General features: G+C 52.5%; 1 protein-coding gene across 1 annotated transcript in view; it reads right to left on the reverse strand.

Moving 5' to 3' along the window:
• The window catches only part of CARS1 (cysteinyl-tRNA synthetase 1), a 53,681-nt gene that overhangs the window by 21,064 nt on the left and 5,292 nt on the right, over positions 1-27,325 (reverse strand). Inside the window, 9 exon segments of the mRNA XM_041722973.1 lie at positions 3,680-3,801; positions 5,670-5,758; positions 5,988-6,128; positions 15,143-15,292; positions 16,149-16,247; positions 16,640-16,736; positions 17,451-17,539; positions 18,230-18,321; positions 22,411-22,659. Coding sequence (XP_041578907.1) covers positions 3,680-3,801; positions 5,670-5,758; positions 5,988-6,128; positions 15,143-15,292; positions 16,149-16,247; positions 16,640-16,736; positions 17,451-17,539; positions 18,230-18,321; positions 22,411-22,659 — 1,128 coding nt within the window.

A 27,325-nucleotide genomic window follows, 5' to 3' on the forward strand; every position in this document is an offset into this window, starting at 1 on the left:
TGCCCCGCAGAGGGCGCACATCTTACCCGTAGCCATTGTCCACAATCTTCTGGACGAAGTTCACAATCTCTGGCACATATTCACTAACGCGGGTTAAGACGTCTGGAGGGAGAACCTGCGGATGATGAGAGAAAGTCCCAGTTCTTCCTTCCGAAACAGCAGCTTCAGGCGAGCGCCCAGGGAAGCAGCAGGACCAGATGCTGGCCAAGAAGCCCCTCGTGCCCTCAGTTCTCATTTTAAACCTCATTTAGCATGCGTGCAATTAGGATGATGGCCTGGGCCACATGAGGCCTTTCAGGCACCAGGGCCCAGAGAGCGAACATCAGTCCACTGGCCACACTTACGTTCAGGGCTTCCATGTCTTTGTGGAATTCCTCTTCCCAGAACTTGGGCAGTTTGGAGAAAATAGAATTGTCAGTGACCTCACTGCCGAGTGTGGAGTCCAGCCAGTCAGAGAGCAAGTCCTTTGCTTCTTCCAACAGCACCTGAAGAAAGAGAACATGCACAGGCGTGTACAAGTTTATAACAGGACTGTGTCTTGTACACTCAGTCTGTGTTAATCACGGCCTCTAATTCAAAGATGTGCCATGCAAAGCCCTGCTCCATGAGGAGCTGCCACTTCCAAGAGACCATGATGTTCACATAAAGGGCTTAGCACTGACACAAACACACTCTGTAAACGGGAGCTTCAGAGGCACATTCGGGAGGTCCGACTGCTGCCAGCATGGTGCAGGCCAGGAGCGCATGGTGCAGCAGTCCATGGCCAGGACACCAGACACACCGGTGTCAGGTGATGTGCAGAGCCCCCATCCTAGACAGAGGAGTCAAGACCACAATGTCCTGCCAGATGCCGTCAACTGAAGACGCCAGCCCCGTTTCACACACCACACGGTGCAGAGTTAATCCAAGACATGTCCTGTCACCACAGCACCACGTCACATAGGAGACATGTCCATCTCTGATATCATGGCCTGAGCCTTGAAGGCTAGCGGGGACCCTGAGGTTCAGCTGTGGAGGAACCCAGGGTTTTCAGCATGTGAAGGGACAGGGACGTGGGGACAGGAGGGTGGTCTGCAGTTCACTAGTGGGGGCGAAAGGGCAAAGAAGGAAGGGTGGAGGGGGAAGTGGATGTGGACACGCAGGTTGACTGCATTTGTATGCATGATGCCGACAGAAGAAGGGCAGCTAGATGCTTCCACCAAGAGCCCTAGGTAGGATACCCCTGTGAACGCTGCTGGGCTGGCGAGGGGTGAGCGGGACTTCTCAGCACTCTCAGTCCAGAGGCGTGGCACACCAGAGACCCAGCCCCGAGCACAGCACTTGGGACGAGGCCACCCCCGAGCCTGGCCCCCTCCCTGCTGGCCCGCTCACAGCAGACCCTTTTACTCCGTATCCCACATCTGGTGCTGAGAAAAATGACAAGCCATAGCACAACGCAAAGAAACAACTTGAAGACACAGAGCAGCAGCAGAAGCAGGTGCAGCAGGGATCCTGCAACTCCCAGCCCAGGGGCTTAAAACCACCAGGATGGACACGCTCGGGACTCTAATGCATAAGCCTGACTGCAAGCAAGAACAGAGGGGCAAGGTGAGCAGAGAGAAGGATGTCCTGAGAAAATGAGGAGACTCTGGAGATGGATGACCCTGAGACAGAAATGAAGAACATCTCTGATGGACTCACCCATGGAGTGGACGCGGCCGACAAGAGGATCCCATCCCAGTGCCAGAGGCTCCAATGGCAAAGCAGACCATCCACGTTCTTAGGGACCCAACGATACCCAACAGAATGGCCAAGGACCACAAGACAAGCACAGAAGGTGTGACGTGTGCCCATGGGGAGGCCACAAGGAAAGGATGGGAGGAATGAGCGGAGAAACACCTGAACTGTAGACACAGGAAGCTCAGAGAACATCGGGCAGGACAAATGTCCAAAACACGACACCCAGGCATTCCACAGACAAGCTGCAGAAAATCGAAGGTGGGAACCTAGCAGCTCAATAGTTGAGCATCTGCCTTCAGCTCAGGTCGTGATCCTGGGTCCTGGGATCAAGTCCCACATCAGGCTCCCCACAGGAAGCCTGCTTCTCCCTCTGCCTATGTCTCTGCCTCTCTCTCTCTGTGTCTCTCATGAATAAATAAATTTAAAAATTAAAAAAAAATGCCTTTAGCCTTCAATGCCTTGGGGTCTGGTGATGATGCTACTGAACTAACTTAGTCTATCTACCCTTAGTCCACACCACTCATCGTTTCGTGTTAGGTTCTTTTTTTTTTTTTTTATTTATGATAGTCACAGAGAGAGAGAGAGAGGCAGAGACACAGGCGGAGGAAGAAGCAGGCTCCATGCACCGGGAGCCTGATGTGGGATTCGATCCCGGGTCTCCAGGATCGCGCCCTGGGCCAAAGGCAGGCGCCAAACCGCTGCGCCACCCAGGGATCCCTCGTGTTAGGTTCTGATGTCTCTTTGTGACAGAGTCCTAAAGGTGAAATTACTTGATCCAAAAGTATGAACACTTTTATGGCCAAACTACCTTCCAGAAAACTGGAGGGAAAACAGCGCGGACCCCAGCAATCCCTGTACCATGGGAATGATGCTTGTGTGGTCTGCCCGAGTCCCTGGAAGTGTTAAGGGTGGAAAAAAACACCATGAAAGACACTCCTACTGTAGCCTGGTCCAGAGAAAGCCACATGTCCACATTTAATACAGATGACCCTGAACAATGCTGGGCAGGGGGCTGGGGGTACTGATCCCAGCATGCACTTGAAAATCTGCAAATGATTCCCCAAAACCAAAACCATGAAGAGCCCACTGCTGGATAGAGCCCCAGCAACAGCATGAATGGTACATGAACACATGTCAAACACAGTGTTCTAACCAAATGTAAGCCAGAGAAGAGGTTATGGAAAAAAACAGAAGGGGATGTGTGCAGTACTGCCCTGCCCTTATCCAGAACGATCTGCAGGTGTGTGCCCCCGTGCAGCTCATACCTGTGAGCGTTAGCTATACCCAGATCAAGATGAGTACAAGGGCTGCTGTGATGCACATGTCTCGGTGGGACGAGAGAACCGCTGTACTGAGGTGCTGTCCAGGCACCGATGGTGTGACACCCCTGCTCACACCCAGAGCTGGGACGCTCACGCAGGACCTGACCCTAGGGTTCCTGCCTAGCTTGTCCCGGGGCACCTTTCAAAATAACCATGCAAAGGTGAGCCCCAGCTGCCTCATAACAAACAGGTGCCTGCTGCCCGGCTCTCTGGCTCTGCTCTGCCCCCGCCTCATGGTGCCTGCTCTGAACCTGGGCCCCACTTCCTCTGCGCAGGAGTATTGAAACTGCCTTCAATCTAAACAGCTCTGGGGTTTTCAGTTCCCAAAGCAGGAGCTCAGACGCCAACCCTGTGTGGGTGACTTCTACACCCTCGTTCAGTGGGTCACAACCTGCATATTCCAAACACACCAGTGCTGGGCGCCCAACACACTGGCCAAGTGTACCACCTTGACCCTCAGGTGCTCTCGCCACCACGAACGCCAGCCCTATAGCCCCGGCCCTGAAGTCTGTCATGCTTTTCAAGATGGTCTTGGATATACCAGCTTTTTTGCTTCCCTGGAAAACTCCTAAAATCCTGAGGGAACGAGGCTGCGTTGCCTCGGCTGGAACACCCACCACCTGCACCCAGCTGTTTACCTTCCCCTTCCTGCAGGGCTTTCTGGTCTCCAACAGCCTCGGGCACCAGCTTCCCGTAGGAGTGTCTCTCGCTGGAAGCAAACTTCACCGTATCGAAGTAGACGGACCCATTTGAAGCATAGCTGGAAAATAAGAAGTAGGGTGTGGGCAAGCATGACAGATCTGAAGACGGCCCAGAGCACCTCACAGGAGGACGACACAAAGAGCCAAAGGGTGACACAGGCTGTGGGCCGCTTCCCCTCGGCTCTGCCCTCCGCGCCTGGGGCTGGCTCGGGCCTCCGGCGGCTCTGTGATGCACCCAACCCTCACCCGTGGCCACCGTGCAGGCCGAGCACCTGACAAGGACACTTCATGCCCTGGAGGCCAACCCCTCCTTCCCTGCCTGGGCAGCCCATCCCTCTGCAGACCCTGTGCCCGGCAGCTCCTGCCCTGCCCCTCACCTTGTGACAGCGCAGTCCTGGGTGCCACGTCCTCACTCTAGCTACATTCTACCCACTTGCATGGCCCAGCCACGGCTCTCTGCCTCCCAGAAGCAGATTACTCCAGCCCAGAATGATCTGCCTTCTCCCACCACAGCCTTGCCCCCATCACTCAGTTTGGCACACACCCTGGTGTTGCCCTGCAGTGATCATGTTAAGTGACAGGAAGAGAGGAGGCACCATCACTCCTGGGCAGCCTGTGCTACTCCGGGACTGTGCTAGGGGTTCTGCATGTCTCACGTTGTTCAGTGGATGCCTCGTCTGCCCTGCGAGGGAGGAAGCGAGCTCCTAGAGCAGGAGCGCCACAAACAGGTACCATGTGCTGTAGACACAACACTCCCATTTGAGCCTCCATTCATTGTTGATTTCTGACCATATGGACTTCGGACACTTGCACAGTGTTTCCCGTAGTCAGGTGGTACTAGGATCATAGACTGGGCCAGGACAGAGTATGTGGAATCACAGCCAGGTGAGGGCCCCCAAGGGAACACACATGCCCTGGGAGGTGACTCAGAGATAAATGCCCTCACTGCCCGCATGGCAGGGCTGATGCCTCCAGACACCTGGCAGGTCCATGCTCACCAGTCTAGGCCTAGGCCCCATGCTCATGCTCTTAGCTCTGGGCACCCCGTAGACTGCAGGCCACGAGCTCCTACAGCACCCCCATCCTGGCCTCGGCCCAAGTAAAGGGCCTGCACAGCCCACCTGGCGGGGCTGGATCCAGGTGCCGGCCTTCATGAGCAAGTCTGCTGGGGACTCCTGCTGTAGGCAGGGCATAGCCAGCAACACCCTCTTGCTTTTCCTCCTTGTCTTGAACAAAGAGATGGTGTCCCTACAGCTAAATACCTGTTTGATGGCAGCCAATACCAAGGAAAGCCTAAAGAGCTCTCTTATGAAGCAAGCCTGAAGCTAAGGACCCAGTGGGACAGAGCACAGAGGCCTGCCATGAGGTCAGCGTGTGAAGGGGTGCTGCTACAGTGAGGCTGCAGGCTCAACCATGTCCTCCCCAAATTCATATGGTGTAGTCCTAGCCGCCAGCACCTCGAAACACAAATGTATTTGGATAGAGCCTTCCCAGAAGTTAGGTGAGGTCACCAGGGTGAGCCCTAACCCAGTGTGACTGCTAAGCAGGTGTCTACATAAGAGGGTAACATCAAGACTCTAAAGGAGCCCAAACAGCCCATGTGCAGTGTGACAAGTGTGTGAACAGTTTGAGACAGCCACTGCCTGTAAGTCAAGGAAGGGCTGGGACAGATCCTTCCCTCAAGGCCCTCAGAGGAATCTGCCCCACTGGCATGATGGCCTCAGTCATCTGCCATCTGGAGCTGTGAGGAAATACATTTCTGCTGTTTAAGCCACCTCGTCTGTAGGCTTGGTGACAGCAGCGCCAGTGGCACCCTATCCCCCAGAGGGTCCCCGGCTCCACATCCCCACTCAGAGACGGAGAGGCTGCCTTCTTGGGAAAGCCTTCCCTGGATGGAGCCCTGCCCCGCAGAGGGCGCACATCTTACCCATAGCCATTGTCCACAATCTTCTGGACGAAGTTCACAATCTCTGGCACATATTCACTAACGCGGGTTAAGACGTCTGGAGGGAGAACCTGCGGATGATGAGAGAAAGTCCCAGTTCTTCCTTCCGAAACAGCAGCTTCAGGCGAGCGCCCAGGGAAGCAGCAGGACCAGATGCTGGCCAAGAAGCCCCTCGTGCCCTCAGTTCTCATTTTAAACCTCATTTAGCATGCGTGCAATTAGGATGATGGCCTGGGCCACATGAGGCCTTTCAGGCACCAGGGCCCAGAGAGCGAGCATCAGTCCACTGGCCACACTTACGTTCAGGGCTTCCATGTCTTTGTGGAATTCCTCTTCCCAGAACTTGGGCAGTTTGGAGAAAATAGAATTGTCAGTGACCTCACTGCCGAGTGTGGAGTCCAGCCAGTCAGAGAGCAAGTCCTTTGCTTCTTCCAACAGCACCTGAAGAAAGAGAACATGCACAGGCGTGTACAAGTTTATAACAGGACTGTGTCTTGTACACTCAGTCTGTGTTAATCACGGCCTCTAATTCAAAGATGTGCCATGCAAAGCCCTGCTCCATGAGGAGCTGCCACTTCCAAGAGACCATGGTGTTCACATAAAGGGCTTAGCACTGACACAAACACACTCTGTAAACGGGAGCTTCAGAGGCACATTCGGGAGGTCCGACTGCTGCCAGCATGGTGCAGGCCAGGAGCGCATGGTGCAGCAGTCCATGGCCAGGACACCAGACACACCGGTGTCAGGTGATGTGCAGAGCCCCCATCCTAGACAGAGGAGTCAAGACCACAATGTCCTGCCAGATGCCGTCAACTGAAGACGCCAGCCCCGTTTCACACACCACACGGTGCAGAGTTAATCCAAGACATGTCCTGTCACCACAGCACCACGTCACATAGGAGACATGTCCATCTCTGATATCATGGCCTGAGCCTTGAAGGCTAGCGGGGACCCTGAGGTTCAGCTGTGGAGGAACCCAGGGTTTTCAGCATGTGAAGGGACAGGGACGTGGGGACAGGAGGGTGGTCTGCAGTTCACTAGTGGGGGCGAAAGGGCAAAGAAGGAAGGGTGGAGGGGGAAGTGGATGTGGACACGCAGGTTGACTGCATTTGTATGCATGATGCCGACAGAAGAAGGGCAGCTAGATGCTTCCACCAAGAGCCCTAGGTAGGATACCCCTGTGAACGCTGCTGGGCTGGCGAGGGGTGAGCGGGACTTCTCAGCACTCTCAGTCCAGAGGCGTGGCACACCAGAGACCCAGCCCCGAGCACAGCACTTGGGACGAGGCCACCCCCGAGCCTGGCCCCCTCCCCGCTGGCCCGCTCACAGCAGACCCTTTTACTCCGTATCCCACATCTGGTGCTGAGAAAAATGACAAGCCATAGCACAACGCAAAGAAACAACTTGAAGACACAGAGCAGCAGCAGAAGCAGGTGCAGCAGGGATCCTGCAACTCCCAGCCCAGGGGCTTAAAACCACCAGGATGGACACGCTCGGGACTCTAATGCATAAGCCTGACTGCAAGCAAGAACAGAGGGGCAAGGTGAGCAGAGAGAAGGATGTCCTGAGAAAATGAGGAGACTCTGGAGATGGATGACCCTGAGACAGAAATGAAGAACATCTCTGATGGACTCACCCATGGAGTGGACGCGGCCGACAAGAGGATCCCATCCCAGTGCCAGAGGCTCCAATGGCAAAGCAGACCATCCACGTTCTTAGGGACCCAACGATACCCAACAGAATGGCCAAGGACCACAAGACAAGCACAGAAGGTGTGACGTGTGCCCATGGGGAGGCCACAAGGAAAGGATGGGAGGAATGAGCGGAGAAACACCTGAACTGTAGACACAGGAAGCTCAGAGAACATCGGGCAGGACAAATGTCCAAAACACGACACCCAGGCATTCCACAGACAAGCTGCAGAAAATCGAAGGTGGGAACCTAGCAGCTCAATAGTTGAGCATCTGCCTTCAGCTCAGGTCGTGATCCTGGGTCCTGGGATCAAGTCCCACATCAGGCTCCCCATAGGGAGCCTGCTTCTCCTGTCTATGTCTCTGTCTCTCTCTGTGTCTCTCATGAATAGAGTCTTTGAAAAAAAAAAAATCAAAGGTCATAAAATCCTGAAAGAAATCAGAAGACAAACACCTTGCCTAAAGGAATAAGATAAGCACTGTATTTGACTTGTCCCTGCAAAGCATACAAGCAAGAGACACGGGGGATATTTAAGCGTGGAGAGGAAACACTCACCACCCCAGAACTCGGAACTTTGTGAGCTTATCCTTCAAAAACAGAGGTAAATAAAGGCTCTCAGGCAAACAAAAATCAAGGGAATTTGTTGCCAGTAGACCTGCTTTGCAAGAAATGTGAAAAGAAGTTCTTTAGAGAGAACAAAAATAATAGAGGTCAGAAACTTGGGTCTGCACAGTGAAAGAGAGAAGATGTGAAGGTAAAATGAAAATTTTTGAAAATTTTTATTTTTCCTTTTTAAAAAAACTTTTTTAAAAAATAAAATAAAAATAAAAAAATTTTATCTGACAGAGAGGGAGAGAATGTGAGTGTGGAGGGGCAGAGGGAGAGAAAGAATCTCCAGCAGACTCAGCTCAACCAACTGAGCCACGCAGGTGCCCCAAACCTTTGGTTTTTCTTAACTGATCTAACAGATAAGAGTTCGTTCAAAATAGTAATAGCAAGAACATGTCAATCTGCATGCTTATGTACATCCTTTATGCACACAGAGCATTCCCACTCCCATGTTTATAGACATGTAAAATGAGCGACAGCAACAACATAAAGACAGGAGGCAGAACTAGGATCATTCTATTATTGTAAAGTGCCCCCGGGACTGTGTTGTATAGTGTCTTTGAAAGTGGATGGAGGGATCCCTGGGTGGCGCAGCGGTTTAGCACCTGCCTTTGGCCCAGGGCGCGATCCTGGAGACCCGGGATCGAATCCCACATCGGGCTCCAGTGCATGGAGCCTGCTTCTCCCTCCGCCTGTGTCTCTGCCTCTCTCTCTCTCTCTCTCTCTCTCTCTCTCTCTCCCCCTGTGTGCCTATCATAAATAAAAAAATAAAAAAAAAAAAAAAAAAATAAAATAAAATAAAATAAAATAAAATAAAAAAAATTGAAAGTGGATGGAAATTAGTTGTGAGTGTATGTTGCAAACTCTAGGGCAACCTAAAAAAAGGTTAAAAGAAAAAAGTACAAAATGATATGCCATAAGAGGAGAGAAAGTGAAATCACGTAAAATGCTCAATTAAAACTACCAAAAAAAAAAAAAAAAAAAAAACAGAAAAAGAGTTCCAAAAATAGGAACAAGGAGCAAGGGCATCAGATGGAAAACAGTACACACAGTGGCCAGGGACCCGACAATCTTCATGTCACTGGCAATGTCAGTGGTCTAAATGCACCAGTGAGTGGGGGGGGGGGGGGGCGCTCAGTCAGTGAAGTGCCTGCCCTCTGCTCAGGTCATGATCCTGGGGTCCTGGGATGGAGCCCTGCGCTGGGTTCTCTGCTCAGCAGGGAACCTGCTTCTCTCTCTCTTTTTACCTTTCCCCCTGCTCCTGCATGCTCAACCTCTCTCTCACTTGCTCACTTTCTCACAAATAAATAAATAAAAATCTAAAAATATAAATAAAATGAATGCACCACTTGAATGAGTCAGGTGGATCAAAATACAAGCCCCAACTGTACATTGTCGACGAGGAATCCACTTCAGATATAAAGATATATATGCATTAAAAGTAAATGGGTGGAGAAAAAAATACTATGGTAGCACGATTCAAAATCAATCAGGAGTAGCTAGTTGCAGACAGAGCAGACAAACAAGGAGAGTCATCAGGAATAAAGGAGAGCCTGACAGGACACGGGGGTCAGTTCTTCAAGACAGTGGTGCTGGAGGTGTATGGGCCCAACAGCATGGCATCAAATGACATGAGGCAACAGCACACAGAACTGCAAGGAGAAACAGGTGAGTCCACGAAGGTAGCCAGGGCCACCAGCAGCCCTCCTCGGCCGTGGACAGAGCAGCAGGCAGGAGATCGATATGCATCCAGTGGCACTCAACAGCACCAGCATCAGCTGGATCTAATGCACAACCACCGACCACTTCATCCAACAGGGGCAGAACATTTTGCTCAAGACCATGTGGAACATGCACCAGCACACACCACGAGCTAGGCTGTAAAACACGCCTGAACAAATTTAAAAGGCCAGAAATCATACATTGCATCTACTCTCAGAGCACTATGGAACAGAACTGGAAATCGAGAAAGAGAGCAGGAAAATCCCCATGATGCACGGAGATCAACCAACACGCTTCCAAAGGACACACAGGTAGAATCTTGAGAAAAAATTTAAAATTTTTGACCTAAATGAAAATGAAAACACAACTTATCAAAATTTGTGAGATACAGCAAAAGCAATGCTTAGAGGAAGTCTGTAACACTGGGTGTACCAATTAGAAAAGAAAAAAGGTCTAAAATCAATCATCTAAGCTTCCACCTTAGGAAACTAGAAAAAGAAAGGTCCAGGTCCAAAAATGTAAGAAAAGAAATAATAAAAATTAAAGCAGAAAACAGGAAATCCATTAAGAAAAATCAACAAAACCAAAAACTGGTTCTTTGAGAAAATGAATAAAATCGATGAGCCTCTAGCCAGGCTACTACCTTAGAAAAAGGAGAGAGAACCCAAAACCAAAGAAAGATATCACTACAGAACTCACAGAAATTAAAAGCATAATAAAGGGGACGCTTGGATGGCTCAGCGGTTGAGCATCTATCTGCCTTCGGCTCAGGGTGTGATCCTGGGATCAGGGATTGAGTCCTGCATCGGGCTCCCGGTAGGGAGCCTGCTTCTCCCTCTGTTTCTTCCTCTGCCTGTGTCTCTGCCTCTCTTTCTCTGTGTCTCTCATGAATAAATAAATCTTAAAAAAAAAAAAAGGCATAATAAAGACATACTACACACAACTCTGTGCACCCAAGTTAGACAACCTGCATTGATAGACCAATTCTTTGAAAGACACAAGCTACCAAAACCCACACAAGATGATATAAACAATCTGAAAAGTCTATTAGCTATTAAAGAGATTTATTTATCTTATTATATTTTTAAAAGATTTTACTTATTCATGAGAGACACAGAGAGAGGCAGAGACATAGGGACAGGGAGAAGCAGGCTCCCCTGAGGCGCTCTATGTGGGACTTGATCCCAGGATCACGACCTGAGCCAAAGGCTGATGCTCAACCACTGAGCCACCCAGGTGCTCCTATTAAAGAGATTTAATTAATAATTCATAACTTTCCAAAACCGAAATTGCCAGGCCCAGAGGGATTCACTGGTGAATTTTACCAAATACTTAAGAATAAATTATATCATTTCTATAGTTTTTCAGAAGACAAAAGCAGAGGGACTACCTAACTCATTCTAGGAGGACAGCATTACCCTGATACCAAAACCAAAGACATTACAAGAGCAGAAAACTAAGGCCAATATCTCTCATGAACATGATGGAAAAATCCTTAACAAAATATTAGCAAGTTAAATCCACAAAAGTCTAAAAAAAATTATATAGCATGGCCAAGCTGGATTTATCACAGGTATGCAAGGGTGGCTCAACTATATAAAAATCAATTAATGTAATTGTTACATCAACAGACTAAAAAAAGTAAAATGCCATGATGGCTTTGAAAGATACAGAAAAAGCAAAGAACAAAATCCAACACCCATTCATAATAAAAACTCTCAGAAAACTAGGAAGAGTGATAAACTCCCTCAACTTGTTAAAGAACATCTGTAAAAATCCTAGAGCTAACATCATACTTCAAGGTGAGAAACCAGCTTTCCCATTAAGATCCAGAACAAGGTAAGGATGTTCCCTCGGTCCACTCCTTTCCAACCTCCTACTAGAAATCTTTGCTAATGCAGTAAAACAAGAAAAGGAAATAAAAGGCATATTCAGGGATCCCTGGGTGGCGCAGCGGTTTGGCGCCTGCCTTTGGCCCAGGGCACGATCCTGGAGACCCGGGATCGAATCCCACATCGGGCTCCCGGTGCATGGAGCCTGCTTCTTCCTCTGCCTATGTCTCTGCCTCTCTCTCTCTCTCTCTCTCTCTCTCCTGTGACTATCATAAAAAAAACAAAAAATTAAAAAAAATAAAATAAAAGGCATATTCACTGGGAAGGAAGACATAAAACTATAACAAGTAGAATGTGATAAAACATTTACATTAGCATGCCCTAAAATGAAATAGTATAAATCTAACTAACCGGGTACAAGATCCACATGAGGAAACTATAAAACTTTCGTGAAGGAAACCAATGAAGAACTAAGTCAGTGGAGAGCTATTTCATATTCACAGATAGGAGAGTCAACATTGTCAGGATGTCAGCTCTTCCCAGAGTGATCTGGAGATCCAAAGCAACCCCAATCTAAATCCCAGGATGGCATTTTACCCATGTCAACAAGCGGATTCTTAGTTTGTACGGAGGCCAAAGACCCCGAAGAGCCAACTCAATATTGAAGTAGAGCAAAATTGGAGGCCTGACACTACCCAACTTCCAAGACTTCCTATAAAACCATAGTAATCAAGACAACGTGATGTTGCCAAAAGAGATAAATAGATCAAGGGAACAGAAGAGAGAGCCCAGAAATAGACCCACACAAGTACAGTCCCCCGTACTGTGACAGATGAGCAAAGGCCATTCAGTAGAAGAAAAAAATAGGGTCCTTCAACAAAAGGTGCTGTAGCTACCGGACATCCATACACAAAACAACTCTAGATCCAGTATTTTCACCTCCCCAAAAAGTGACTCAGGATGGATCACAGACCTAAGAGTGAAATGCAAAACTGTGAAACTAGATCACACAGAGGCAAATCTACCCTAGCCTGCGTGTGGCAATGACTTTTTCGCTGTAACACAGATGGCACAATCCATAAAAGGAAGAAGTGGTGTGCTATACTTCATTAAACATTTTTGCTCTGGGAAAGACACTGTCCAGAAAATTTAAAAAATGAGTTACAGGCTAGGAGAAAATATCTGCCAAAGACACATCTGATAAAGGACTATAATCCAGGGATGCCTGGGTAGCTCAGAGGTTGAGTATCTGCCTTCAGCTCAGGGTGTGATCCTGGAGTCCCAGGATCGAGTCCTACATTGGGCTCCCTGGAAGAAGCTTGCTTCTCCCTCTGCCTATATCTCTGTTTCTCTGTTTCTCTCATGAATAAATAAATAAAATCTTGAGAAAAAAAAAAGGACTACTATCCAAAGTATATAAACTCAATAATAAGAAAACAATCAACCCGATAAAAAATGGGCCAAAGACATGAACAGGCACCTCACACAAGAAGATACATAGATGGCAAATAAACACATGAGAAGAGATGCTCCACATCCTATGTCTCAGGGAAATGCAAATCACAACAACGAGATACCATCACACACCTATTAGAATGGCCAAAACACAAACACTGACAATACCTGATGCTGGGAAAATCCAGAACAAAAGTAACTCTCATTTGCTGCTGGGGGGCCGGGGGGGTGGTGGTGGATGCAACATGGTACAGCCACTTTGGAAGATGATTTGTGGTTTCTTACAAATCTGAACATACTCTTACCATATGATCCAGTAGTCATGCTCCTTGGCATTGACCTAAAGGAGCTGAAAACTTATGTGCGCATAAAAACCTGTACACAGATGTTTCTAGTGGCTTTTTCACAATTGCCTAAATTTGGAAGCAACAAAGATGCACTTTAGTAGGTGGATGGATAAACAAGCTGCAGTCCATCCAGATGATGGAATGTTATCTAGAACTAGAGACAAATGAGCTATCAAGCCATGAAAAGACATGGAGCTATCAAGCCATGAAAAGACATGGAGGACCCTAAAATGTACACTTGGCGAGAAAAGCCCATTTGAGAAGGTCACACGCTATAGGATTCCAACTCTGTGGCATTCTGGAATGGGAAAATCATGGAGGCAGCAAAGAGATCAGTGATTTCCAGGGGCTGGGGGAGGGATGAACAGGCAGAGCATGGAGTCTTCTTCAGGCAGGAAAAGTACTCTGCAGAGTAGATAGGAACCATGACACAGCTGTCTACACCCATAGAATGTGCACCCCCAAGATAGAACCCTGGTGTCATCTGTGGGCTCTGGGTGAGGACACTGTGTCGGTGCTGGTTCATCAGCTGTAACACACATGCCAGCCCAAAGGTGAAACAGTGTCTGTCAGAGCCTGGGATCAGCAATGTGCTACACGCATACCATACAGCGTTATCTAGTCTGAAGAAGAAAGAACATCAGGACACCCACCACAGCCTGGAGGATGTCATACTGAGGGAAAGATGCCAGTCATGAAAAGACAGACATCATAGGATTCTACTTCTATGTGGTCCCTGGAGTCCCTAGATTCATGGGGACAGAGAGTGGACATGGGTCACAGGGCCGGGGGAGGGATGGGGTCCATGTCTCCTGGGGACAGAGAGTGGACGGTGGTCACAGGGCCAGGGGAGGGATGGGGTCAGTGTCTTCTGGGAACAAAGTCTCCATTGGGAATGATGGACAGTCCTGGAGACAGTCGGTGGGGACGGCTGCACAACAGAATGAATGTTGCCCCTGAAATGTGCACCCTAAAAACAGTTGAGATGGTAAATTTTACAATATGTATATTTTACCATACTTTTTAAAGAAAAGGGTATTAGTAGAACCATTAGGAAAACAATTCACAGCGGCATTGATGGTAACAAAGGGACGTGACTGCCGTCCCAGGAAAGGGAGAAACAGCTGGACCCAGGACACCCACCAAAGGAAGGCCAGCTACCATGTGGGGGCCCCACGCAGAAGCACGCTGAGCGAAGGCTCGTCCCTGAGCGGTGTACACTGGACTCTTTCTCATTAAGCTCAGAAAAAGACTCTGCTGGCAACGTAAACTAGGTGAAGAGGAAAGTAACAGGAAACAGAAGCTGGGCTGGGCCCTGGTGCAGGTCTTCCCTGGTTTCCAGACAGACAGCTGAGGCGGCGTCTTTTCTGGAGCCCCCTGAGTGCTGGCGAGGATGGCCAGCAGGGGGGTGCCGGCGTGAAGAAGGGCCATGGTGGCCAAAGCTGCTGCAGATGCCTGCCTCTCCAGGAGGCTGGGGGGTAGGGCCAGAAGAGGCCAGGCCGCCTCAGGTGCCCTCCCCCTGTGTGAGGCAGGAGCCAGCCCGGGGAAGCTCCGCAGCCCACTGCAGCCTCCACTTTCCTCTGCTCTCTGCACAGATGTGCCACCAAGAAACACAGAAGAGGTGGCTGGAAGACCCCAGAATTACTGCTGCACATACGCCAGTGGGGCACCGGCCACCCCCCTCTTGCACCATCCCAGGGTGGCCAGGCCAGGATGCCACTCTCTGAGTCACAGGATGGACCCTCCAAGTGGCTGGCCACCCTAGCACCAAGGAGTGGCGAGTCTGCGTAGACCTCACCTCTGCACAGCTGTTGGCCACTTCTGCGGGGAGGTCATTCTGCACGGCTCTCTCCAGAGGCTCTGCAGCCAGCTGCACTGTGTGCTGAATACGCTCCAGCATGTGCTTTTTGTCGGGGTCCGTGGTCTCCTGTAACTTCACTGAGAAGAGCTATGAGCACAGAGAGGCAGACCCATCAGCCGTGGCTCAGTGATGCCCCATGTTCCTCCAGGAGTTCTTCCCACTTTGTGCATCAGGAAGACACTGCCTCCCTAAGGGAATGGGTCCTGTTCCCCCGATAGGCCCTAGAGCCCAGATCCTCACACCCCCCTGGCCTGGGTCTCTGACATAACAGGGCTGTGCTTGGGGCCACAGGGGTGTCACCTGGGGACTTGGTGGGTATCACGAGGGCACCTGTGACCTGAAGGGCCCGCCCCTGGTCAGCCTGAGACTAAGCCCTAATTTCATTTCTAGTTTTTCTTCTAGAGATTGAACACATATACACAGCAATAATTACTAGTACAGCTACTAAAATAGTAATTACTATTACAGAGAATAAAACGACTTATTCTAACCTTACTCTGTTCATCCAATAATTCGTAACACTGTTGTTCAAAATGAAAATATTAAATTGGGAAGAACTAATTTCTTCTGATTCTGAATCTCCAGTGCCACCATCATCGGAGGCTCAGCCCAGCGCCCGCGTTGCACTCGGGATACCATGTGGCTGAGACCTCACCACGGGAGACTCCATCGGAGCATTTGGAGCACTTCATGAGCACAGGTACATCCATGCCGCCGTGACACTCCCCCATAAGTGGCAGGCACAGACACCTACTCCACAATTCCATCCAAGTGTGTCTTTCCTGGCGACTCTTCCTTCCCAGCGGCCAGGTGACCACATCGATCAGAACTCTGGTGCCCCTCCTGGAGCGGCTTTAGTTCTGTACACTCTGTGAAGCCCACCAAGGATGGCCACTACTCTAGGGACACTGAGGAGTCAAGGAGCAGACAGCAAGGGGCCCACCTTCTGGGCGGCGTGAACATCCTCCAGGAGCTGGGCCGCCCGTGGCTGCTTCTCCCGATACTCCTCAAACAAGTAGTTCTGCCGGGCCCTCTTGATGATCTGGAAAGATAAGAGGGCAACTGGGGGTCGTGTGCCAGTGCAGCAGGCAGGCTCTGAGCCCCAGGTGGCCAGCGCCGAGACGGTCCCCTCCCCACTCTCCCTATGTAGTGCCACACACAGAAGCACATGCTGCCACTGGGCCTGCGGCTACGAAGCCCCATGGGCTGACGTCTTATCACCTGGGCCCCTGGATGAGGTTTCTCACAGCATCTACATATCTGAACACATAACATCACTTGTATAAACCATGACACTAACCCACCGAGGGGATCCACATCGTGTGTTATCAGGTCGAGACCTGTGCTGGCCGAGGCCCCCTTATTTTATCTACAAATGTCGCTTCCTCCCTCCTGTCACCTGCTGTTCACAAAATGTCCCAGTTAGAGCCCTACCTTGTCGTCCACATCTGTGATGTTCATGCAGTAGAAGACATCATACCCGAAGTAGTCACGCAGCACCCTCCTCAGGATGTCGAAGGAGATGTACGACCTTGAGTACACAGGGACAGACCCTTCCTACAACTGTCATGCACCCCTCCCCCCCCACCCCCCCCGGGCCTTGGCCCTGAGAGCAGCCCTAGGGAAGGCTTCCGCGGACCTCCACCAGCCAGCTGCCATCCTGCGTCGTGGGGCCCGTGAGCACTATGGAACCCAGCCTCCTCCGTGCCTGGGCACCCACCAGAGCTGCAGGGCAGGGAAACCAAAGCTCACAGAACAAAACATCTGTATGCGGCCTAGGATGCTGGCCACAGGGAAACAGGGCAGCACTCTTGTGTGTACCCTCCAATTTTTCCATCATCAATATGGATTACTTATGGAATGAAAATTTTTATCTTAAAAACAGGAAAGGAGGGGATCCCTGGGTGGCACAGCGGTTTGGCGCCTGCCTTTGGCCCAGGGCGCGATCCTGAGACCCGGGATCGAATCCCACATCAGGCTCCCGGTACATGGAGCCTGCTTCTCCCTCCGCCTGTGTCTCTGCCCCTTTCTCTCTCTCTCTCTATAACTATCATAAATAAATAAAAAAAAAATTAAAAAAAAACAAAAAAAAAAACAGGAAAGGAAAAGCTCAGCACTGATTTTTCTTTCAAATCTCAGGTCCCCATAGTAGAACAGAGATCTCTAAAGGGCTAAGATTCTCCCTGTGGGACCCTCACCTTCACACCCGGTGACCCCATGCTAGGTGCCCAGCAGCAGCTCCTACCTGGCATGCCCCATGTGAGACGCATCATACACAGTAGGCCCACAGCAATACCACGTCACCTTCTTCCCATGCTGAGGTATAAACACGTCCTTTGTTAAAAATGAAGGAATGACAATCATCAGAGGTGTAAGAGGCACAGTGCAAGGTCATCCAAACCAGCCATAAAAAGCACACCATGGCTTGTTTAAATGAAATTCAGCAAAAATAATTTTGTTTTACTGACAAATTCACGGACGTCAGGAGTGGATGGGCTCAGTTACTCCTGGATGGAATCCCCGAGACCCTTGTCGCCCTGTCTGCCCCATGAAATTCCAATCAGCCCACGGTGGTAGCCACTGGCCACACTGAGCAGAACCAACCAAGTAAACTCCATTCAACTAGGATCCAACCCCACCTTCTTCTCCAAACCTGGTCGGCTGCCAACAAGGCCAACCAGGTCCAGTACTTTGCCTGTTCTGTTTGGCTTGCACCTCAACCCCTGCTGCTACCACGTGACCTCTCTGAAAGTGTGCTGACCCCTGGCCTGGCTCTGGGTGATGAGGGATCAGGGGGCTCCAGGGCTGCAAGCCAACAGGCAGGCTTCCCCTCAAGGTATGACCCTGGGCATGCTCTGCACTGGGACCACATGGAGAGTGAGTGGCAAGTGCTGACAGATCTCAAGTCCTGTCTGGACTGACAGAACCACAGAGCCTGCCATACCAGACAGATCTGGGTACCGTGCTCGGCAAGGATGCATGCGGCTCCTAGAGCCTGCACCCTCCCACCTGAGCCCTCCTTACCTTGTTCCGGGTGAGGCTGTTGTAAAGGCGGAGCTTGCATGGAGGAGACCCAGCTGGAGGGGACCACTGAGGCTGTCCCCGCCGGCTCTTACCTACAAAGGCAGAAAGAACAGAGATCATGGAAATGTGAGTCACACTATACCCAAACACTTGGTCTTTACAACACATACTGCTCTTGGTGAAACGTGACACAGGGCTCAGCGGTGCGCAGCTCTGTCAGCATCACCCACATTGCAACTGCTTCTCTATTTTGCTTTGCTCACATTCTGTGCGACAGTGGATTGTACAACCCTAATCATAGCATGGCTTGGGAGCACCTGCGAGACGTGGTCATACCCAGTACAGCCCCCTAGTCCCCAAACCCAGGCCCTCCCGGCCGCTTACAGGCAGTGCAGCGGACACGGCTTGTGGGCTGGGAAGGGGCACGGGCCCTCCACTGCCAGGCTCTACTGCAGCACCTACCTGGGGGTGCCTTGCCCGCCCCCTGCCCTTTGTGGGCCACTTCCCAGAGCAGTACAAGACTGGCCAGACCAGAAACAGCTCACAGCCATAGGAACTCAGTAAGGATAGCCTCCACCCAGCCCCAACTCCATCAGATAGGGGCAAGCAAGTGGCCAGCTCCCCCTCAATTCTGGTCCCCATGCCCCACAACACACCGGTCACTTCCTGACTCGACTGAGCCGAGACGCTGTAGCCTCCAGCTCCACACTGGTGCCTGACCAACTCTGGAAAGTGTGGGGTGACTCTGTCCCTTGCAGCCTCCCAGGACCCTGAGTCCTCCCAGCTCCTGCCACCACTCCTGTTCCCTCCTCAGCGCTGTCTCAGGGGCTGCCCCTCCTGTTCCGTGTCCTGGGCCCACACTTCTGGCTGGACGGAGGCCTGAACCCTGAGAGCTAGAGGGGGTACAGTTCTGTCCTGGGCATCTGGTGTCTTGCACCTGGAACCCAACTGTCCTCCCCAGCCCTTGCTCACAGAGCACAGGATGGGCCCATGGCCATCTCCACACTACCTATTCCATCTTCCCAAGCTGCCCTCCTCCTGTCCACTCCTGCCCGCCCCTTGCCCCTGAAAAGGGCTCGCTCTCTCATGCTGGACAGACTGCCCACTGAGACCCCCACAGTCCCATCACAGAGGAGTCAGTCCCACACGTGGCCATTAGCCAAGATGTGGCATCAGCCACAGAGGCTGACTGAGGTGACAGACGGAGGAGAGGGGAGGAGGGAGGAGGGAGGAAGGAGGAAGCTGCCACGTGGATGTGTGTGTGTGCGCACACTGTGCATGATCAGGCAGGCGGGGAGGGAACAGTCCGAAGGAGAAAGGGGAAGTCGCGGCTTCCTACTCTGGGTGATGGAGTGATCGCCAGCACACCTCGGCCACAGACTCCACTGTGTGGGCAGGCCCACGCCCTCAAGGAAACAGCGCTGCTTCTCACTGAGGTTAGGTATGCATCTTACGCCCTTGAAGGAAACTCTGTCTGGGACTCAGTGATATGCAATCGGCCCGTACGCCACCATCCATGTCCTCTCTCACTCAGACCTCGTAACTCCTGAAACAGTGACAACATTGCCATCTGGGGTGAGCAGGGACGTCGGCCAGAGCCACCACACACACTGACGGGAGCCAGCGGGCCAGCAGGAAGGGTCAGGGCTCATGGCACAGAAGCCCCATCCAAGACCATGGACAGTGGCAGGACATGGCCAAAGGTGAAGGAAAGGGAGCCTGGCCACCCTCCACAGGGCCACTACAATAACACAGCCGGTGGCGGGTTCAAGGAAATCTGGTGTATACCAATTCTGATTTGCAAAGGGGAAAACTGGAAGATACCACATGAGGAAATCTGTCACTGTGTTCCCTGACATCTTCAACTGCCCTGCATGCTCGTGTGTGACCACGGCTCGCCCAGAGCAACGGCCCACCTCCACGATACCCAACAACCCAACAACCCTAAGCCATGTCTCTCTGCACTTGGCACACGCCTCTGCCGCAGCAGGTGCCACCCTATGCGCTGACTCTTTGTTTCGGCTGCTGCTTCTGCTTGAACTAATGAACACACATCCATTCATCTGACACACACCCAGTTCCCCCACCAGGCTCTGTCCTGGGCATGGGGCTCCGCACAGACACACATCCCTGACCCAACAGAACAGCACATACCACTCAGGAGACATAGGTCGATAGCAAGGCTCTAGGGAGGTGGCAGGGCAGACCAGGGGGGCCAGCCAGGCCCCGGGGGCGCTGCATCCATCCCACCCCCAAGGGAGGAGAGACACACAAGTGAGGAGCACAGAGCAGAGAGCAGTGCCGTGCTGTGACACTCCTAAGCCATGGGGCCTTCCTCGGCGTCTCCTGCCTGGGACCTGGCAGCCGTGGCAGCAGAGAGAGTCCCCGAGGGAAGTCCCCTACAACTTCCAGGCAAAGGACGCAGCGGGCAAAGCCCTGGATGGAGTGGTCCCTCTGTGCAGGCACTGGGGGAGCAGGTGGAAGGAACAGGGGCTGTCCACCCCCCACTTTCCATGCTTGAGAGGACACCTTGGGCTTTAAGGCTCACAGCCATGGGGAGGGACATGGAGGGACAGACGGGGTGCCAGCAGCAGGAGCAGCAATGAGATGTCATGGATGCCAGTGGAATGGACTGGGAGAGAATGTGGATAGGGTGCTGGGGAGCAAGGGACTGGGAGAGGCAGCACTCATACCCCTGATAGGATGTCAGAGCCTTGAGATGAGCGGTGCTCGATTCTGGCAACAACAAGGGGGTCGGCAGGTGCTCGAGTACTGGCCTCCCAGAGAATGGGAGAGGGCTCTAGGACCAGCCCTACTTATTGGCCACCTCCTGCCATAGCCTGGGCACACAAGGGGACTTGGAGGCAGAAGGAGTCAGGAGATGCTATGGGTGACACCCAGGGTGTGTCTCCCCTCCCCCGCCCATCTCCAAGCCAGCCTAGCTCTGTCCATGTGCTCTGTCTTGAGTGGCCTTCCTCTGCACGGCTAAAGGCATTTGGTCCTTCTTTCAACGAGGTCATGGATGGAGCACAAGCCAGGCACTTGCCAAGGCTGGGAGCCTCAGATCGCCCCTGCCCTCTGCCCCTGGAGAGTGTGCCTTGGGAGCTGGGACCCAGGGGGGACAACATGGCACCTGATTCCACTGATACCACTAGGGTCACGGTGCCACATGCCCAGGAAGCAGACAATGTACACACAAAGCTCCCATCCTATGCTGAGGAAGGCTTGTCCAGAAAACCAAGTCACACTGCACTCTGGAAGATATATGATGCTCCCACCTCTATCTGTTACGGCCAGGGACCCAGCACAGACCAGGTCAGCAGTGTAGGCATTGTGATGCCCCCCATGCCCCACCTGAAGGAGTCCGGAAAAGCCCCCAGGAGGGTGCCCAGCTTGGCTGACAACCACCAGAAGCAGCATGTGTGGCCTACCCCTCCCATGAAGCAGCATGAGCACCCAGAGCCGCAGGAGTAGCTGAGCTGCTGGAGGCCATTGGGCGATTATGGGACAAAGCACCCTGGGGTTCACTGCAGGAGAGAAACACAGGGCCTGAGCCCGTAAGACTTTCCAGAAGTTCCCCTAAAATAGCTGGTGTCACACTGTCGCAGATGCACCAGTGCTCCCAGGCTCCAGCTCAAGCTATGCGGCAGGATTTCATCTCAAAGCTGAAAAATGACTTTTTTTCTGATTTCTAGATAGTTCAATGTCAATTACGTGGTTTTAGGATTTAACCATTCTAAATCTCACGGATGCACACATGGCAACGCATGGAAAGAATAAAGCAGAAGCAGCAACGGCAAATCTGGGCCAGGCCAGCCATCAGCTGAGAAGGCCAGGCTGGAGGCTGCGGCCCCAGCCCACGCTGGACCCCTCCAGGTGGCATGCTCCCACTGTGGCTCTGCACCATGACCCCTGCATTGCTCCAGGCAGCTCTGCTACAGCCGCCACAGAAATCTTGATCCGCAAGGGCTGAGTGCTTGGCATGGTCTGTCCTAACCTCCACTCAGGGGGGCTGGTCAGCCCACCAGGACGCTGGCCTGAATGTGGTGACAGGAGCCAGCCCTGTGGGCTCCTCTGGGACACTGTAGCCAATGAGCACCGCACACCTCCAGGGCCTGACCTTGGAGGCAGCGGCCGATGGGAGAGGCCCTACCAGCTGGGGAACTCGCTCTGCTACTCACTTGCTTGGCGCCCACAGGGCTCGCCTCTGGCGCAGGGGCCGCCCAGGATGGCTTCTATGTGCCTGAACCACCGAGCCACGTGGAAGAGGCGCGTGTCAGCGGGAGGGGCGGAGAGCTGCCTGAACGCATCCACATCTGCCTGGGACAGGGAGTACCCCCGGACATAGCTACGCGTGCTGAGGTGCTCGTTCAGGGCCTGCACCCTGGCTGCCTCGTCACTAATGCTCAGGATGGACCGGTAGGCAGGAGCTGCAACGACAGAGGCACACGGACGGCGTCAGTCAGGTGTGCAGAGGCCTCGCGCAAGAGTCCAGAGACACACAGGGCTCCTGGGTGTCAACCTGTGGCTGCCGGGCCGCTGAGGGCCACTGGGGAATGACCGAGGGGGTTTCAATTCGTGGGAATGAGACAGTTCTGGAACCGGACAGAGGTGATGGCTGCCCAGCAGCATGAGTACATAAATGCCACTGAACTGTACACCTTCCAAACGATTCCAGCAGTGAACTTTACGTTATGTGAATTCCACCTCAACTGCAGGAAAACCACCCAGCATGCACAGCCCCTTCTCTGCAGCGGCACACCTTCTGTCTGGGCACAGGGGCAGGGGGCCTGGTGTGCATCCAATCCTGGTGGGCGCCAAGGATGTGCCAAACCCCTGCACCTGCATGGTTTCCAGCAGCTGAAGGCCATGTTTCTGGGAGGATTACAGCCCCGTGCATCCCCAGAACACCTGCTGCGGAACCGATGGTCCAGCCAAACCTGCCAGCAGGCCTAGCCTGCCCTCCCTTAGGGCAATCCAAAGGACTACGGTTTGTGAGTAGTGTATTTCCTACAACCCGGAGGGGACTCTCAGTAACCTGAAGGCCACTCCTCCGAAATGGAATCATCAGGAAGGGTGGGTGGGCCCCCTCTCCCATCTCTGTGGAGGCACAGGCCAGCCGGAATGGCCTTGACACTGACTGGCCCTGGGTGACTTTTCACCTCCTCCCTGGTACTGAGGTCAGCTCACCCCTCACTACCTACCTCCCCTAAGAGCCACTGCTGGGCACCCCTTCACCTCAGTCACAGGATGAACTTGTTCTTACCTCCCTAACTAATGTTCAGCTGTGTCTATCTCTGGTGTGGGGGGCTCAGCGTCAGGAGCTACCCAGGCCTGAGCAGCAGGAGCACAGACCCAGCCCCACTCTAAAATAGGGAGGCAGAGACCAGGCTGGTTGCACTAAGCCAAAGATCCTACGGCCTTGGGCAGGAGCCTGGTACCCCAGCCCATGAGTCTGACTGAGCTGCATTTAAGCCTTAATCATCCAAGTTGTTTTATCTAGATTTTCTGAGCAAACCATGGAAGAAGGAACAATGCTCATTCGCTTCCACAGACACCCTCTTGGCCTGAGACCCACTCAGAGCAGGAAAGCACGAGCCCATCCCCTCTCTTTGCCAGGTGCACCAAAAGGTCACTGGGTCACCGTGCCAGACCCACAGCAAGGACAACTCCCAACAGGGAGGTGATGTGGCCCTACACAGCCACACTCCCAACTGACACTCTTCTTCCCCTATCTCTGTTTACCTGCCTGGCACGGGAACAGGATAATCACTCAAGCACCCATCCGAGTCCTTAAAGCAGAAGGCAAAGTATGCATGTGGCATGTGAGGAGTATGCGCACACACGAAATGCCCTTCTGCACTTGCTTCCACCGCAGGGGAACCTTTGTGCAGGCCCAGCCAACAGCAGACATCAGCGAGGATGAGCCAACAGAAGGATGACAGCCAGTAGCATTTTCCAAGCTGCTGGGATGCAACACAGCCTGCTTCTCGGGGACATCCTGAACCCCAAGCACTTCATCCACAGGTAAGGGGTAGGAACCTACGGAGCTCCTAGAGCTCTCAAATGAATGCTGTGCTTTCCCAAAAACTCACCTGTTTCTCTCCCTGGTGCACCCCCAGGGGGGCCACCATCTGAACTGCCACCTTTCTGCCCTGGAGTCCCGCCCCTTTACAAATTACCCTCGGGAGTACCCATGGCCATGCCTGGGCTATCTGGGAGCTCCACCTGCACGCATGTCTGGAACACAGCCCTTCTCACCATGGCTGCCACACTGGTGCCCAGCCCATCATCTCTGTGATGTAGGCTCCCTGATGAACAGCCGGCTTGCCCAACACAGTGGCCAGAGTGGCCTGCTGAGAGGTGCAAGATCACATACCTCCTCCTCGTCCTCCAGACCACCCCCACCTCACATGGATCCCCAGGTCTGACTTCAGCCCCTGCCCCCACCCTGCCCACCCTATCCAGGCACACTGGCTCACCATGTCCTTTCCGGGGTCTCTCATCCCACCCTCCCTTGCCTGCCTGCAATGCTCCCCTAGAGATGGCCGGGCTCCCACCCCTCCTCAGGGCTCTGCTGGGTGTCATCCTTCCATCAGGTCTCCCTGGATGCTGTTCCAAATGACCACCTGCCAACTGCAGCCCAGACCCCCACCTTCCTGCCTTCTCTCTCTTCACACTTATCTCTAACACATCACTTCCTTCTTTATGTCTGCCCCACGCCACACTTCATTTCCTCAGCATATATCTTTAGCATCTAGAACTAAGCCCGGACACTCAACACATTCACTGAGTGAATGGGAACTTCTACTTCACCTGCCACCATACCTCCAACAGCTTGGCGGCCTGTCAGGTGGCTGCTGGAACCCTCTTCTCATGATGAAGAAAACTCAGTCCAGCAGGAGGAATGAAAGTACCTGGCAGGGGTCTGGGCAGAGCCGGGGCAGGGGCACATGCCCCTCTGCACCCCGTTCCCTGTCTTCTGTACAGCTGCCTGGGCCAGGCCACCCCAGGCCGGAGGACAGCAGAGCAAGAACAGTGCCATCTGGATCATACCTACCTCTTACCCGGAGAGCAAGCAGACAGGGACACACCTGTCTCACTCCACAGGTGTCCCCGTGAACAAAGCAGGACACTAACCATGGCCATCCCCGAGGAGCAAGGTTACAAGTGATTCATATTTCCCATCTTTTTCTCTACGTATCCTCCACTAAGTACATGTATTTTTATTTTTTATTTGTATTTATTTTTTTAATTTTTTAAAAAGATTTTATTCATTTATTCATGAGAGACACAGGGAGAGAGAGAGGCAGAGACACAGGCAGAGGGAGAAGCAGGCTCCATGCAGGGAGCCCAACGCGGGACTCGATTCCAGGACTCCAGGATCACACCCTGGGCCGAAGGCAGGTGCTACACTGCTGTGCCACCAGGGAATCCCCCAGTACATGAATTTTTAAAATGAGAATGTTTTTAAAATGAGGTAAATGTCCTACGCACCACGCTGGCTTTAAAGCACTGGCGAAGGCCTTAGGGAACCCCCGTGCTGTGGGGCAGTGGTTCAGGAGGCACGGTGCCCTGGTGGTGTCGGGGCCCCAGGCCTCCTCTCTGCCTGCGTAAAACAGGCTTGGAATAACACACGCCTCATAAAGCTGCTGTATCTCAGTGAAATTACACTTGCAAATGTTTTAAAATACTGCCTGGCACACAGCCAGCCCCCCATCCATTTGCCACTTATTATGATCGCCCCTGTGTTATTATCCTAATGGCCCCTGGAGGAGTTCACCCAGAGAGTACACACGCATTTAAAATCTACTGTCTGGAGTAGTCTAGGCCGTCACAAGGGAAGGATCTTCTTGGGAGGGGCAGGCGTGGTGCCTGGGGAGCACAGCCCGATGACAGGCTTCTAGGCTGTGGGGCGGGGGTGGACAGTCACTGTGCTAACTGTGGTGGCTGCATTTAAGCGTCTCTTAAGGAAACCAACAAAAAAGAGGTCAACTTTGAAGTGGTCATGGGTTTTGCCCAGCTGTGCTCTGGCTATCAGCCCCAGTGCTGAGATCAGATGCGCAGGCTCGTGAGCAGGGGCCCCACATGCAGCGGTGGCCCTCGGCCACACGGCAGACACCTGCCCCACGTTAGTGTTGAGGGGATGTCGGCTCTAAAACGCGCCAAGGGAGAGACCCCTACTGACCATGGGAATGTCATTACATGCACAGCCAGTTCAGACTGATATTTTAGCCAGTATTTCCAATTTCAACAGCTGAAGCCTTTATAAAACCTTTCCTGAGATCATACAAACAAAAAAGCCAGGTAATCTCTCAGCATAGGTAATGACCCAAAGGCCACATGAAATCAATGGCAGTCCTGACAGGACATGGCTAAGTGCATCACTCTCCCTCTCTTTGGTCCCTTGTCACCAGCATTTAAGCATCTGTCTTCATCCTCCACTCCAGTGCACCTGCCAGGCCCCCAGAACCCTTAAGAATCAGAACCTGGGGGATCCCTGGGTGGCGCAGCGGTTCGGCGCGTGCCTTTGGCCCAGGGCGCGATCCTGGAGACCCGGGATCAAATCCCACATCGGGCTCCTGGTGCATGGAGCCTGCTTCTCCCTCTGCCTGTGTCTCTGCCTCTCTCTCTCTGTGACTATCATAAATAAATAATTAAAAAAATAAAAATAAAAATTAAAATTAAAAAAAAAAAAAAAGAATCAGAACCTGGGGCATGAGGTGGGCCAGCAGTGGGTACCGACACCAGCTCCCTGGGGGTCCCTGTGCTGCCCCAGGGTCTGCAGGCCTCCGTCCTGCAGACCTTCATGTGGTGAGAAGACCCCGGGCAGCTTGCTCAAGTGCAGATCCCTCAAAGGGGCTCAGGTCACGTGTGTCTGTGTTTCAAAGACCAGCCTGGGCTCGGGGGATCAGCACTCCTCACCTAGTCCCTGGCACTGTACACAGTGCTAGGGACTACTCCAGGCCTCATCTTATGTGCTCACAGCACCCAGACCTACAAACCACATCCTTCCCACAAACACTCCTCTGGCTCCCCTCCTGTCGGGATGCTCAGCTGCCCAAGTGGCTCTCAGAAAGGGGACTGAACAAGCTT

This window comes from Vulpes lagopus, chromosome 11 (assembly GCF_018345385.1).
Source record: "Vulpes lagopus strain Blue_001 chromosome 11, ASM1834538v1, whole genome shotgun sequence".
Taxonomy (NCBI): domain Eukaryota; kingdom Metazoa; phylum Chordata; class Mammalia; order Carnivora; family Canidae; genus Vulpes; species Vulpes lagopus.